Source organism: Glycine soja, chromosome 20, assembly GCF_004193775.1.
Source record: "Glycine soja cultivar W05 chromosome 20, ASM419377v2, whole genome shotgun sequence".
Taxonomy (NCBI): domain Eukaryota; kingdom Viridiplantae; phylum Streptophyta; class Magnoliopsida; order Fabales; family Fabaceae; genus Glycine; species Glycine soja.
The window spans coordinates 39,569,842-39,585,091 of NC_041021.1; the positions used below are offsets into that span (position 1 = coordinate 39,569,842).

Here is a 15,250-nt window from a genome sequence, read left to right on the forward strand (position 1 = left end):
ATGGTATTAAACTTTTTCCGCCATGATATTTGATCTTTCCATGATACTTCAATAAATAGTATAACAGTATTTATAAATTTGAATTAGTCATAAATAGTGATATTATTATTGTTATTTTGATGGAATTGTCAAAAGTAGTTATACAATGATGGTGTAATGATAGTATAAATTGACAAAGGGAGTGTTGAGTTGAGTGGGAAAGGGGGGGCTTTAATTAATTTTGGTTGTTTTGTTGTATGGCCTTGTAGGTTGCAATTGGGCTTTACCCCACGTTGTATTTTTGTGTTTTATAGCTATTTGTTGATTGATGGCGTGAAAAATTAAGAAGGGAATCTGGAGAGCACAATCGATAATGATATTTTGTAGCGTCACCGGATAATGTTGGTAACCAAAACGTCAGCACAACACAAATAAATAAATTAAATTCCCTCCAAATTAACTTATACCAAGTGCCAAGTGCCTGTTGTACTACAACACACACCACTTATTGTCCTTACTCCAATTACTCCAAGTAGAATTTCACAACAATTAAGAGACATCTCAATTATTACAATTCATTAAAAAAAACACCTGCAAGTGGGATAATATATGTTACTCAACAAGTAATTTTTATTTATTTATGCTTAAAAAATATTCTTGTTCAATATTGAGATTCAAATTTATAATAATATAAAAATATATTCATAAAAAGGTGGAAATAGTCAGTTTAGTCTTTAAAATTATAACTCCTATCACTTTTCTATTTTTAGCTTTTAATTTTTAGTTTCTCAAACTTTTTAGAAATATTCTTAGTCTTTTATTAATTTTTTGTCATCACTTTTAGTTCCTCTAAATTTTGTTGTTCATTTTTAATCTTTTTTTTTATATTTTTATTGCTCAAAAATACTTTCAAATATATAATAAATGAGAGATTAAAATGGACAAAATAGAAGCTAAATTTGAAAAATAAAAATAAACAAAAGACTAAAATGAGAATTTTTTTTTAAAGGAACAAAAAATATGAAGAACAAAATTAATAAAAAAAATTAAAATTGTCAATTTTTTTAAGGGACAAAAATTTGAATCTTATTGAAGGATTAAAAATTTAATTAATCAGTTAAGTATTACTTGTAACTTTAGACCAACACGAGTGATAAATTATAATTTTAAATATATTTTTTTAATTTTATAAACCAAAGTGATAATTTGAGCATTGAGAAGTATATATTTTTTTTTTGATAATGTTGGGTCAGAAATTAATCTTTTAAGAGTGAGTGAATCCAATACCAGTTATTTTATTAAATAAATCATCTCTCCACCAATAAATGCTATGAAACCTTAAAAACCGCGTTAACCCTTTATTGAATGACAATATAGCATATATCGAAACACTTACTTTAAAAAAAGGAAAAGAAAAAAAAGCGAGGGCAGGAGGGTAATTTGGCAATGAAGGCAGAGAGGGCAAAATGGCAATTAACGAGAAGCAAGAGGGGCATTATAGTGAGAAGCAGTATTTAGAACTTTTGGTTCATGATTCATGATCATCGTCATCGTGCGTATCTAAAACATCTTCAAATCTATCTTTGACCGTCGTACTCTCTCTCTCTCTCTCTCTCTTTTTAATTTTGGCTCATCATCACCCTTCGCCTTTTCGCCGCTGTTGCAGACTCTGCTCAAAACACACAAACACAGCAACAGCCACCACACTTTCACTCACCCACTTACAATATCTCCATTTTGCCCCTTCTTTCCCCTTCAGCATAAAACCATCTCTATAAATATTCATTCATTAAACATAGCAGACAGTAGCAGCACACACACTTATCTTCTTCTTCCTCTGATTCCATTCATCATTCATTACTCTGATCCGACGGCTGCGATCTTCTCGTTTCTCCAATCGTACGGCCAGGGGTCCTTTGTCTGCCTCACTCACCTTCCCAACTTTCTCTCTCTACGTAAGTCTCTCTCTCTCTTTGCAAACAAAAGCCTTTATTATAACCTGCTTTTTCGCTCTCTCTGTATAACCTCTTTTTACGTTATTACGAATCATATCATATCCGCATAATATCTATCATCACTCGCACGCACACACACTCACTCACACGCGCACTCTGTTGTGCTTCGAATCTACTACCTCTCCTGACATATATAATATATTCAGTGTGCCTTGCTTTTTTTTTTTTTGTTTTTTTTTTCCTTCTCTTTATTCTTCCCTTTCCGTTTTGGGTTCCTTCAATTTTCGATTTTTTTTTCCTTAAAAAGTTTTTTTTCGGCCCAAGCCGTTCGGTGTTCGATTGGTTTCGCTGTTACATGCATCGATACGGGGCTGAATTATGCGCTGGCGTAATGGGTTTTGGTTCTTCTGCCAGATTTAGATCCATCGAGCTGATGTAGCCGACTTTGGTAATTTTGGTTGGATTGAGAATTGGAATGTTTGTTTTCTGCGGTTTATGATGCAATGCGTGTTTTGCTGTAACGGTTTGTGTAGTTCGCTCTTGATGGGGATCCGTTAATTACTCAGTTTGATTCTTTGTGATGTGCATGTGGTGTCTTATGTGTTAAGATGCTGATGGCTAGTACTGTGTTCAAAATATTGGTGAGTGCTATTTATACTGTAGAATTTGTGATGCACTGTTGGGCTGTCAATCAGTGTTTTTTCACACACACAAAAAAATACATACATTGAATTGTGTACCAGATACTGCTTTGGATTACAAATTTGGGGTTTGTTGTAAATTCAGTGGATTTGCGTTAGTGTGTTCAGTTTGGTCTTTAATTTTGAACCCTAATATGGTCTTGTTATGCAGAAGTTACTTTTGTTTGTATCATTTTGTTTTACATGCTGGTTATGTACTTAATACTCTCTTAAGGATAAGGATAATTAATATTAACCCTCGGTCCATTGCAATAGAGAAATTATATCTTGTGATTTTGGTTTTTTGAAAGGTCTTCTGGTTGTATGTTTTTTACATGGAGTTGTCTTGTTTAGTTCTCTTACAGTTTGTGTTTATTATGCATGAGTGGAATTTTTACCGTCATACAATCATATATGTGGACTCTTTTTATTCTTGTTCTTTGCTTAATATATTTCTCATGTCGTTGAAGTGTTCATGATATGTCATGTCACTGAAATGCAATTACAAACGGATAATTAGCAGCAGTCTGGTTAATACTCCATGTGTTATATTCAATTATGGAAAATAAATTTTTTGGTGTGCTTTTTATATATGATACTGTTTCTTATTGTTTTGTCTGATGGATTTAATCTGGATTCAGTGGATTAATTTTTTGTGACTATTTGTTGTATTGTGTGCTTTCCTGGAGTGGTCTTTTGAGGTGCATAAAACTCTCGGGCCATTTGTCACCTGTAAATGATCTTATTTCTTTGATTTTGATTGTAGTTAGAGAGTAGCTTCTCTGGAACACCGAGTATGGAGTCCAACGGTCATGTTAGAGTAAAGAGAAATGATATTATTAAAGAAAATGGTCATTCCCATTTGTCAAATAATGATGATGAACATGATCCATGGACTGCATGGGCATACAAGCCTCGCACCATCACATTGTTACTTATTGGCGCTTGCTTTCTTATGTGAGTGTTTAGCTGGATAAATTAACGTCAACAAGTGGTGTATTTTTATCTACTTGGAAATTTGTTCTTCAATAAAATTAATTTTCTCTCCCCCCTACTTAATTTTTTCATATCATTGTATATACCAGTTGGGCAAGTGGAGCACTTGATCCAGAAAGAGATGCATCTGGGGATCTAGTTACTTCTGTTAAAAGGTTTGGTATTTCTAATTTACTTACTGCTCATTTTGCTTTGTACAATTTGCTAAATGCCTACACAGCTGTTTCTCTGTAGGGGTGTATGGGCAATGATTGCTGTTTTTCTTGCTTATTGCCTGCTGCAAGCTCCTTCTACGTGAGTAATCAGAATGAATTTATTTTGCTTAGTATGGTATTTTCCATTTACTTATTGTTTTTGGATGTATATATTAGTCTTGTTTCTTTTGTCCTTTTATTATATTAAATTTAGTTGTCTGGTATATTTGTTGAGTTTAGATTTAGACCCAAGTATAGGTCTTCCTTAGTTTCTGTGACTTTCTGCATGATTGGATTATTTTCGTGACTATATATTAGAGGGGATTGAGTATCTGATCTTTTAGTTTCATGTTTGAGAGATGGGGTTTAAGATTTTAATTCCAGACTTCATCAGTTAATTTATTTCATTTTTCTTAAGTTAAGAATTTACGTCAAGAGAATAATAATTTATTTCATTTTTAGGTTAAGAGCTTATGTTAAGAGAATAATCCAACCGCTCCAAACACTCATACATCACTGTTTGAGAACATTATAAATAGGCCAAAATTATTTGGGATAACCAATGATATCATTTAAGGTTGGATGGCTGCGGCTAGTTTACTTACAGAGAAGAAAATTTACTGGAAGATGATGATTCTTTTCAAGCTTGGGGTTATAGAGAATGTGTGTGGAAGGGGTATGGAACTGTATAAAGATAACTGGAAACCCAAGGTGTTTAATTTTGTTTGATGGAAGCTCATCCCATACAAATTTTAATATAATCCTGCTTAAAATTGTTCTGCTAAGTTTATGAATCTGAAAGAATATTAGTATAGTATATGATGTTGGAAGAGTAATAATATTAGTTGAGTTTTTAGTTCAGCTGAAGTTATAGTAAATTTTCTCTTGAGAATATTACCTGAATATATTTTTTTTTCATGTTTTCATTCAGGGTTCTTATTAGGCCACATCCTGCAATTTGGCGCTTGGTTCATGGCATGGCTGTTGTATACCTAGTTGCCCTCACATTTTTGCTTTTTCAGGTTGGTTTCCATGTCTCAATTTATCTATTCTTTGTGTGTAAAGTTTAAGTAATTTTGTCAAGCTTAAACTTTGCATTTTTGTAGTGTATTTTTGCTCTAGATTCTTGCTTACTTTTTAGATTTGCATCTGTTAGCTTCCTCTAACTTTGTCATTGTCTTCTGTTGCATAATCTTAGTCATTTGTTGCTCTGTCTCCAGCAAGTGAACGAAAGTGTACTAACATGTATTCTCAATTTTTGTCCCTACAGAAGCGTGATGACGCTCGACAGTTTATGAAGTTTCTTCATCCTGATCTTGGTGTTGGTAATTCAATCTGATTCTTTTTTATTAGCTTTAAATTGGCTGGAAATGGAATTAATTGATTATGTATCTGCATTGTATTTGAGATTTGAAAACATTTTTGGTAATTACTATGTTTGATCTTGGCAGAACTTCCAGAGAGATCTTATGGCGCTGACTGTCGTATATATCTGCCTGAAAACCCTGCAAGCAGGTTTAAGAATGTTTATGTATGATTTCTTTCACAACCTATGCTTTTGCTTATTCTCTCCTAAAATTATTTTGTTCTTCGCTTTATCATATTTGGATATAACATGGGGCTGATATATTATGCTTCATCTTTCAGGAGACACTTTTTGATGAATTTGTTTTAGCTCATGTTATTGGATGGTGGGGGAAGGCAATATTGATTCGTAATCAGCCCCTTCTTTGGGTGTTATCAATTGGTTTTGAGTTGGTGGAGGTAAGCCCTTATCTGATTAATACACTCCGATTTTTTCACATAGGTGTGGTTATGGGTTAGTGCATCCATAAAGCTTGTTTTTCTTTTGATATATCTATATCGTTTGAATTGCTTACATAACATCTGTGTTGTAATCTTCAGTATACTTTTCGTCACATGTTGCCAAATTTCAATGAGTGCTGGTGGGACAGTATTATTCTTGACATTTTGATCTGCAATTGGTTTGGTAAGAGTTTTGGTCCAATTTTATTTGACTTTTGGCAAGTTGCAAGGATTGCATGTGGTTTAGTTAAAGCATGAGCTTATTTATGGCATCACTACAACCACAGATTGCATCTATAGTCATTCATTTAATCTGTAATAGCTTGTCAACAAAATACGTACTGATTTTGAAAACATTGCCAGCCCCTTAAATGTTGAAAGCTTGTAGGATTCTTCCATCTGTGAATTTTTCTGTTTCAAGTTTAAAGGTATATGAAAATGTGTATGTATGCACAATCTTGGATAAGAATTGTTAAATTATTGCGTATATGAATGGTTTTGACTACATTTTCTTAAACCTTCATGGAATTTATTCAGATTCCTTTTAATCTTTATTCTAAATTGATAGTTCAAGGATTCAATTGAATTTTGTGAGCTTTATTTTTCTAACTTTGTGTCTTAGATGATATTCAAGGCTATAAAAGTCTACTTAGTTTATTACTTTTACAAGTTTAGATTGGTTTGCATCTAAATTAATTTTTTCACCCTAGAAAAACTTTGGGTACATCATGTGAACTTTAGTGTTTTTTTTTAATAGCTTTTAGTGGTTCTTTTAGTATCATAATTCATAATTTCGCTGGTATATAATAAAATATTGCATTGAATTTCTTATAAATCATCATGTGAACTTTAGTGTTTTTACTATTCATGATCATTTGATTATTTTATTAAAGAAAATGTAGTGTTTTTTTGAGTTTGCACTATTGCTGAAATTAATGCTCTTTTGGATTTGAAATTGTGGCAGCCGATTGTAACATCTTTTACTTGGTTTATTATGCAGGAATTTGGGCAGGAATGCATACTGTTAGATATTTTGATGGGAAAACATACAAATGGGTTGGTCTAAGCCAGCAGCCTAATATAATAGGAAAAGTATGTTTTTAAGATTTTGATTGTTTTTCTATCATCAGTTATTTCATTATTCTTGAATCTTTGATTCTTATTGAAATTGCTCTAACTTGAAGTACTTTTTTCTATGCCTGCTTGAGCAATAGCCAATTGCCAATACTTGTTCTGATGGATGTTTTTACTAAAATTCTGATTTTTTAATGTTGCAATAATAACTAGTACTGTCAGTTCACCATGAGAAAAAATGATTTTGACTATCTGAGTATGTTAGTTAATTCTTAGTGTTAGTTTATTGATTGCTAAGTGGACTTAATGTGAATCGAGTGATCTTTTTTATCGTTCGTCGACATCAGGTGAAACGAACATTAGGCCAATTCACACCAGCTCAGTGGGACAAAGACGAGTGGCATCCATTGCTTGGTCCTTGGCGTTTCATTCAAGTTCTTAGTCTTTGCATTGTATTTTTGACAGTAGAGCTCAACACATTCTTTTTGAAGTTTTGTCTCTGGATACCTCCTCGAAATTCGGTTGTTATATATAGGTTGATTTTGTGGTGGCTACTTGCGATTCCAACAATTCGTGAGTACAACTCATACCTTCAAGACAGGTACAGTCTTCTGCATCTCTCTTGTTTCCCTCCCACCCCTACCCAAAAGAAGTCATATTTTTCTGTTTTGCATAGTGTGTTTAATGTTGATGAATGACATTGGAAATATCCTACTAAGATTTTGACATTTTTTCCTGTCATATATTCGTTGTGAATTTTTCAGAAAGCCAGTGAAAAAGGTCGGAGCATATTGTTGGCTCTCTCTTGCCATTTGCATTGTGGAACTTCTGATTTGCATTAAGTTTGGACACGGTAGTTCTCTTAATTAATTATTGTGTCATATTTTGAAGTTAGTATGCATTAATCATTGTATAATTCACTGATTACATTCATGGTGGTTGTGTTTCCACAGGCTTGTATCCAAAATCAATGCCTATATGGCTGGTAATATTCTGGTCAGGTGTTGGAGTGACCATTTTTACATTTTTGCTTTTGTGGTCTTGGCAACTCCATCGCACTTTAGGGAACAAAAAGAGACGATAATTTCACAATTGCAGCAGTTGCAATGCTGCATTATTCTTTGATTGATTCCTTCCTCATTTTTATGGGTACCAATCCATAGCCATACACATGGTGTAAATACATCAACCTCATAATTAATTGTAAATGAATATTAATTTCTCCTAGCTTAGTATAGTGGAACAGATCACAGTTTCTTTGGGCGGCAAATTTATAGTTCCAGCTGGTAGAGAGGTGTACTTATTATTATTATTTATGAGGCCTGCTTCTGTTCTGAATAGGTTTTCACCATTGGTAAATTGCCCAATTTCTTCGCCTCCATCGGAATGAATCATTTTGAAACGTGTATCCAGCCATTTCAAGGAAATTTTGAGTGAAGAATGCTTTTGCTTCATAAACTGTGTCCAAATGTTATATTATAATGTTGCTGCCTTGCTTGTCAAGTTTTAAATTGTTCATACTGCATTGGAGATTGACATTAGCATTAATTATGTTTAGGATATCGAGTTTTATCTATTTACATAACTACAAACTGATGCTTGATTAATAGACAAACATTTGCGGTATTACTAAAAGTTTCAGATTTTATAATATATGATAGAATAAATCATAGCAATACCCCTTGAGATTTTGTGTAATTACACATAATTTCACTTTTTTTTTTAATTTTCCTATACTAATCTCTTTAAGTTTTAAAATATTACACGAACACTTCTTTATATATTTGAAAATATTATACTAACACTCTTTTAAATCTTACACTAACATCCCCTACAAGAGAGATGAAAGTAATGATTAAAAAAAACATAAAATACTTATGTAATTACATGAAATTTCATAGAATATTGCTGTAATTTGATCTATATAATATAAAAATGACTGCAAATGACACATTTGTTTACTACTTAATGAAAATAGTTTTAAAAGTCGGTAAATATACTGATGCAATAATGCATAATTGAATACATTTCTTCAAGACATCACCACATTATTCAAGTGAGATTAATTTTCAGTTGATCTTCCACATGGTTTAGGCCAGAAGATATTTTCTAGTGTGTTATGGCGTATGTAATAATTGCGTACATGTAGTGCTGCTTTTGACTAAGTACGTGCTTGCTATTTATTATTTTATTACAAAAATCGTTTCTTTATCACAAGTTTTTTTTATAAAGTAAAAAACAATTTTCTTTTTTTCTTATCGTCAAGAAACAATAGTGAATAAACAAAGAATAAATATAAATATACTTATTTTCTTTTTCATTTTTTTACCTTATTGTCTTCCCATCTGTGTCTTTCCAGTCTTCCTTTCCCATTCAATAATTTGTCACATGTTATTTCTTCTCTTTTTCCTTTTTTTTTTCCTATCACTCTTTCCACTCCATGCACCCAAAAATGGGGTGTTCGTTGCGTAATTTAGATAAAATAAAAGACAATATACACTTGAATAATTAATAAAAAGATACCATGGGACCTATTAAAAAAGTGCAAAAAAAACACCTTACTGCAACATCGGGTGCTTTGACATGTTCATGTGGGGTTGCTCTTCATTGTTTTCACGTTTACTTTTCATCTCGCTCTCCTACTTTTGCTTTTTCAAGAGCAACCTATGATGGAGGAGGTGCTCTTACATTACTTTATTAAAATTCACTTTTACTTCAATATGTTGGAAAACATTTTTCATTTTAAATTAAATCATAATATAGTTTGCCCCCATAGATACAATTTACTACAACTAAATAATCACATTTTATATTGATTTCATAAATTAAATAAGAAGCATATTCATAACTTACACTTTCATTGGAATTGTTACGTGTATAGTTTTTTCTCCAAACGCTTCCTGGTTGTCTTTTTCCCATCATATCGTTTTCGTTTAGACCAAGAATTTCTTGTGTGGTACACCAGAGAATATGCTAACATTTGTTCCTTCCCAGTCCACATATGAATCTTACTAGGTCTAAGTGGAAAATGGCATTGTAGAAATCTTCCTCTTCCATGTAGTCCTTCCTCTGACAATTTCGTCGTTTTGTTTCTCTCCTTTGGTTTGTAGAAGGTGTGTATACCTTAATGGCCTCTTCTCAAGGCAAGTTAGGACTCCACTACCATTTATAATATCTGATGATAACCCATTGAGAAGATTTGTGCAGTAATCTGGTTCTACCACACCATGAAGTATTTCATCCTCCTCAGGTTCACACAGTGATTGAACTATATCTGAGCTTCCACATTCCCTTCTGTACTCTAGTGTGATACCAGATAATTGGTGCTCCTCTAGAATTTGGTCTGGGATGGTCTGTAGAAGCAATCAACAATAGAATTTGAGAGTTAACAATGACATTCATGATGACCCTAATGAGTATTGAGTAGATAAATTCTTGCAATTTACCTCTAGCATCCATCTTACATACTTCACATTATTAACATGTTGGTTCATGTCCAAATCACTTCTCTTGGGCTGCAAAGTGGAGAGGGGCACAAAGTCAATAATTGTGTACATTCTTTGTGCTGTGGCAGAGTCAGCAGTAATTTAACTGTAATACATAGAGTAAAGAGTAAATAGTATATGCATTGACAATGTAAGAGTTTTTTATACTATCATTCAGTCACAAATTATTATATATGATAAATAGTGAAGTTTTTGTATTTTTAAAACAACTATCTTACAAGTCATATTTATTATGATTTCTGATTGATTACACATTTTTACACTGACATATAAAGTAAAGGCATATATATACCTTCAAGTCAGAATTCATGTATTTTGCCTCTTTGTCTAATTTGACTATTTTTTCTTGAACATCTTCCTTTATTGCTTGCTTCTCAATAAACCAAGGTGAAACCTCTGCTCTCACCTCTTCTGGCATTTTGGAGAGACGTCTTGTTTTGCGGTTCATCATTACCCACGTGCTGTTTTATGGCTTATTACATTCAGCACAGTGGAAAATTTGAAAATTGTTGGAAAGACTGTGCAATACATGTATATAGTACATACCTTGTTGCACGTGCAAAAATGTGGCCTGTGGCTTGGCTTCTTATCAGCCAATCCCGCCGCATTCCATTCTTGCCTGATGCTCCAACCCATGTGTCAATTTCAACCACCTCTCCCCTGACACAAGTTAAATTCTTTCTAGTTATTATGGTTTTGTCATGCCATGATGATTTAACTATATGCTAGTGAAACTAAAATTTCATTTCCTTAAAATTGTTACAAGTCTTCAGAAAATTTGCTACGATTATGCCCATCACAACTTATTCTGACTATGATAATGTGCTTATTACTTACTTTGTTTATTGTGTTTGGGATGGCTATGGCCCATGATGGATCTAAATACGGAATATTTTAGTGAAATTCTATGCATGTCTTTGTCAACATGTAACTCTATTAGAAGAGGTAGATTTTTGTAGCTTTCTGCTGCCAAAAGAGTACAGGACAAAAGTTCTTGCATATGGAGAAAATTTCTAGGAAAACCATCAATAAATAGTACAACAATTATGACAAGAATTGTATCAAGCAAGTTGAGTTTTTTAAATTTGATTTGTGTATTCCAACAAAAAAAGAAAATTATTTTTAAGGGTACAAATGTTCATATTCATTAATGTCCTCGTTGAAATAATCATGATGGAAATGGACTTTACCAGATGGGATAGTAATCAATCAGAACTTGCATTCTTGAGACAACCCAAATGAGATTGTTCCTCACCATTCCATGTGTTGCTCCAAACCCATCACTGAGCAGTCCAGACATCCAAACATGGTTTAATGCTGTTTCCTGCACATAAGATTGCATTTAGCAACAAAACAATGAAGCCCTTGTGCTTTTTGTGAAGTAAAACTTTGGTTAAATGATTATAATCACCTGAAGAAGATTGAGGATGCTCTCAAGTGTGGCTGTTTTATCAGCTCCAACTTCATAGGACCTAATGACAACAGTCTGTCTATAACCAACTCCACCTTCAATGATGAGCCCTTGTCGATGAGGATCAACCAATTGCTTCTTTGTTGGGATGTTTTGGCGCAGACCATTTTCACCAATTGTAACAGCTTGACCAAGAGTGGTGATGGTTGAAGCTGTTTGGCTTAGTGACTCAACTTTAACCGGGGACCTAAAACTCCCATTAGTTCTGATGCTGCTGTTCATTTGGTGGTTAACCTGGTCATGGTTTTCTCTCATGGAACAACACCTTACAAAGTAGGTAGAGGCTGGATATGAGAAAGTTGCAGCCATTGTTCTCATTTTGTTCCTTACAAAGTGGAACAGCACCTTAGAAGGAGAGAGGTTGGAAGAGAAAAATGGGTTATAAAACTTTTTTATAGTTTAACAATAGACGATGTTAACAAAGCAGGACTTGGAACTCTGAGAGACAAATAAGTGAACCTTGAGTTTCAGCTGACTTATCAAAGAGATTTTGGTGTTTGCTGCGGAACTAACTTTTTGTTGTCCCATCTGAGAAAGGAAACGCCCTAGTTCTGATCGATCGGGTAGAGTAGACAAAAGTATGTTTAGTTTGTGTCAGGCAATTTTGAGGGTTTTTGGAATCAGCAATGTTGTTAAATGCAAAAGTGAACATAAAATAGTAAAATTTATTGTTTTTCAACTACTGTGTAAGAAGATTAGATAGCATTGGAAGATTTTAAATTATCTGTGAGGATTTCACTAGGTGGAGTACTAGCTTGACATCATAAACTCATTATTACTGAGGGTAGGACTTAAAGAATTGGCCAGCTATAGACATAATAGTGCTTAGTATAAAAGAAGAAAAAAGCAAACGCCTCCCCTAGAAGTTGACATCAGCCAATAAGAGAATGAATTCAGAGCTCCTTTTGTTGAAAAGTACACTGTTGTCTAGGTTTCTCATGTTAGAGGTTTGGTACTACTAGTCTTGTGTTGTGGCTGCAAGGAAGCCAAGAGAAACGAATGTTGCTTCCGAGGAGAAAAGTTTAAGTAATGGAAGTTTCTAATTGAAAAATCCTGAAATCCTTAGGAAGGTTGCGTGGAAGAAACCGAACATTTTTTTGGAATTACTATGTTTTCTGTTGGTAGTTAGGAATATTAAAGATTATGACAAGAACAAAGAGAAAATCAAACTGAGAATTTGTTGAGGGTTTCCAGTTTCCACACTGATGCCAACTTAGTTGGTCTGTGCAGTTCATTCAGGCAAGGACTTGTATAGATGTCATTTATTGTTTGGTCTGTTCTCATCATGCTTTACAGTTTGGGCAATAGTAAATGCATTACTATTGCTGCACGTGGAGAGGCTCAAGGAAATAATTCAAATTTAGTTAGTATAATTGATTTGCTTGCTTGAACTTTTCTGAGCATGATAGCCCATAAAGATTAACATTTACTAATGTGACAAATGGAGGGGAACATTTTCGTTAGCACAAATAAACCATAAAGTCACTGGATGGGATGCTAAAGAGTGGACAACAAATGCCAAAACATTATTCTAGGGCTAACGACGGTAATTTAATTTTTAAATTAATATTTTCATTTTTAAATTTATTTAATATTTTTATATATATTTTTGCTTTTTATATTTTATTTAATTAAAAATATAAAAAAATTAAATAAAAACAATATACAAAATATAAAAAATATTAAATAAAATAATATGAAAATATTAAATAAAGCTAAAAATAAAATATTAATTTAAATAAAATTATTTATGACTTTAAATTCGTAAATAATTATTTGCAACTTCAAATCAAATTTTAAAAAAATTAAGAAGTGATAATTTTTTTTTATGATTTCAATGGAAAAGAAAAAAAAATTATAAAATGATTTACGACGTTGAAGTCGAAAGTCGTGAGATACCGTATGACTTACCTTTTTTTGAGTATTTATTTAAAATTTATTTTCATTTAATAATTTAGAAAAAAAAATATCCTTTTAAGCTTGTTTTGCCCATTATTCTACTCGGTAACTTTTTTTTGGACCATACTCGGTAACTTATTTGAATTTGTAATTTTAAATTTTTTTTTAAGTTGTCTTTCACTTTAATTGTTGTAAGGGCACTTTATAAATTAATTATAATGGAATTTTTGAAATAATACATAATTACAATAAATTAAGTTAAGAGTTTAATTGTGACAAAAAAAAAAGATAAGTGTGTAGATAAAAACATGACAAAAGCTTAATAAAAAATAGAAATGCATATTGTGTGGTTTTTCCTTCTTTCTAAGATTGTTTATTTATTTAAACATTTATCACTTTTCTAGTTATCTTCCATTAGATATAATTCATTCACAAAATCAACACTGTAAAATTTATTTGTTTTAGTAAAGTAATATAGGAATATAGGGAACAAAAATAATGCTTTGGGACACATTATAGAAGTCTTTTGGAAATGTTTGCCGTCATGATCACTGATATTTTCAAAACGAGCCTTCTTGAAAATATTATACTAGTATTGAGAAAGCAGTAAACATTAGGAATAAAACGAGCCTTCTTGAATTGCGAGGGTTAATTTGAGGCAGTAGTAATTGGAAATTTTGAAGTTTGATGGCTCCGTTGCAATAACTTTGGCCGCTGAATGAGAAATTTTGTAATTAATGAAAGGTCGAAGCATTGGTGTGTTCTCTTTGTGATATTTTCCTATTTTCTTTAAGGTGGTGTCTTTTTAAGTTTATAGCGTGTTCTCTCATCATTATCATGAGATGTGTTTTTGTCAACATTTTCAACATACTTTCTACTCATTAAAATCACAAATCTGTGAGTCTACATTTTATTTAATAATTGTTTTCTATGTTATAATTTTTACCAAATTTTAATCAATAAAAATGTATATATATATATATATATATATATATATATATATATATATTAATATTATCACGCTTGTTTATATTTTAATTTCTTATATATCATATAACTATTTATAAAAAGAATATTTAATTTTTTATATATTCATCCACATACATCCTTATTTCCAACTCTTCAATAACAATAGACGAGACGAGAAGAAATGAATAAGTCATACAGAGGCACAGTCTATATAACGAACTGAAATTGAATCTGCGTATCAGACTCATTCCTTCTAAATTCAATACCCTGCTCGATCTCTCATCAGTGCACAACTTCCCAAATTCTATAATTTGCTATAATTGAACCTAAAGCTAAGTTAAAACTTAATTATTTAGTAAAACAAATGAGCTTTACCAAACATTTTACTTAACTCATTTATGAAGTATTAGTTATACATTATTTCAGAATACTGTGTCCATTTCTTTATTTTATTCCTCAGCTATATTTGCATTTTCCAAATTAGAATTCACGTGGAATTGATGTCTTATCTCTCCCTCCGGAATTATTCAGTAAACGGCTGAGAAAATAAACCTTAACTAGCAACATAGGGTGTCTAAAGCCAAACTTGTATGCATTATTAATGTAATGAAATAATACTTGAGTTGTTAAATTTATTAAATGTTGTGATACCATATTATTAAATAGTTAAATTTGTTTACATTGTCCATACATCAAAGTTAAACTATGAAAAACTTAATCT

At 32.1% G+C, this 15,250-nt stretch overlaps 2 protein-coding genes across 4 annotated transcripts; one reads left to right on the forward strand and one right to left on the reverse strand.

Moving 5' to 3' along the window:
* The first annotated feature begins 1,523 nt into the window (after positions 1-1,523).
* LOC114403482 (CDP-diacylglycerol--serine O-phosphatidyltransferase 1) lies at positions 1,524-8,185 on the forward strand. Of its 3 annotated transcripts, none has more exons than XM_028366486.1 (13): positions 1,524-1,934; positions 3,381-3,571; positions 3,700-3,765; positions 3,845-3,904; positions 4,736-4,826; positions 5,075-5,129; positions 5,256-5,335; positions 5,452-5,568; positions 5,710-5,794; positions 6,611-6,702; positions 7,032-7,285; positions 7,449-7,537; positions 7,638-8,185. In XM_028366486.1, exons 2-13 carry the CDS (start codon positions 3,411-3,413, stop codon positions 7,766-7,768), a joined length of 1,281 nt encoding a protein of 426 aa, XP_028222287.1. In that variant the 5' UTR covers positions 1,524-1,934; positions 3,381-3,410; the 3' UTR covers positions 7,769-8,185. The 3 variants fall into 3 exon arrangements, with proteins under 3 accessions (XP_028222287.1, XP_028222289.1, XP_028222290.1); XM_028366488.1 differs by lacking the exon at positions 1,524-1,934 and adding an exon at positions 2,164-2,382; XM_028366489.1 differs by lacking the exon at positions 1,524-1,934 and having other exon boundaries at positions 3,526-3,571; positions 3,831-3,904.
* A 1,207-nt stretch (positions 8,186-9,392) lies between these two features.
* LOC114402999 (palmitoyl-acyl carrier protein thioesterase, chloroplastic-like) lies at positions 9,393-12,258 on the reverse strand. Its single transcript, XM_028365708.1, has 6 exons — positions 11,602-12,258; positions 11,381-11,514; positions 10,737-10,850; positions 10,483-10,651; positions 10,131-10,199; positions 9,393-10,037 (listed from the first exon to the last, which is right to left on the reverse strand). Exons 1-6 carry the CDS (start codon positions 11,977-11,979, stop codon positions 9,702-9,704), a joined length of 1,200 nt encoding a protein of 399 aa, XP_028221509.1. The 5' UTR covers positions 11,980-12,258; the 3' UTR covers positions 9,393-9,701.
* Between the last annotated feature and the right edge of the window lie 2,992 nt (positions 12,259-15,250).

What these genes read in the sequence shown, in the direction of transcription:
- LOC114402999 (XM_028365708.1), bottom strand. Translation starts at nt 11,979, where the DNA reads ATGAGAACAATGGCTGCAACTTTCTCATATCCAGCCTCTACCTACTTT. An exon ending in GCATCCTCAATCTTCTTCAG is followed by an intron (nt 11,515 to 11,601) that starts GTGATTATAATC and finishes TCTTATGTGCAG; the next exon opens with GAAACAGCATTAAACCATGT. An exon ending in ATGTAAGATGGATGCTAGAG is followed by an intron (nt 10,038 to 10,130) that starts GTAAATTGCAAG and finishes TTGCTTCTACAG; the next exon opens with ACCATCCCAGACCAAATTCT.
- LOC114403482 (XM_028366486.1), top strand. Translation starts at nt 3,411, where the DNA reads ATGGAGTCCAACGGTCATGTTAGAGTAAAGAGAAATGATATTATTAAA. An exon ending in TCACATTTTTGCTTTTTCAG is followed by an intron (nt 4,827 to 5,074) that starts GTTGGTTTCCAT and finishes TTGTCCCTACAG; the next exon opens with AAGCGTGATGACGCTCGACA. An exon ending in AGCCTAATATAATAGGAAAA is followed by an intron (nt 6,703 to 7,031) that starts GTATGTTTTTAA and finishes CGTCGACATCAG; the next exon opens with GTGAAACGAACATTAGGCCA.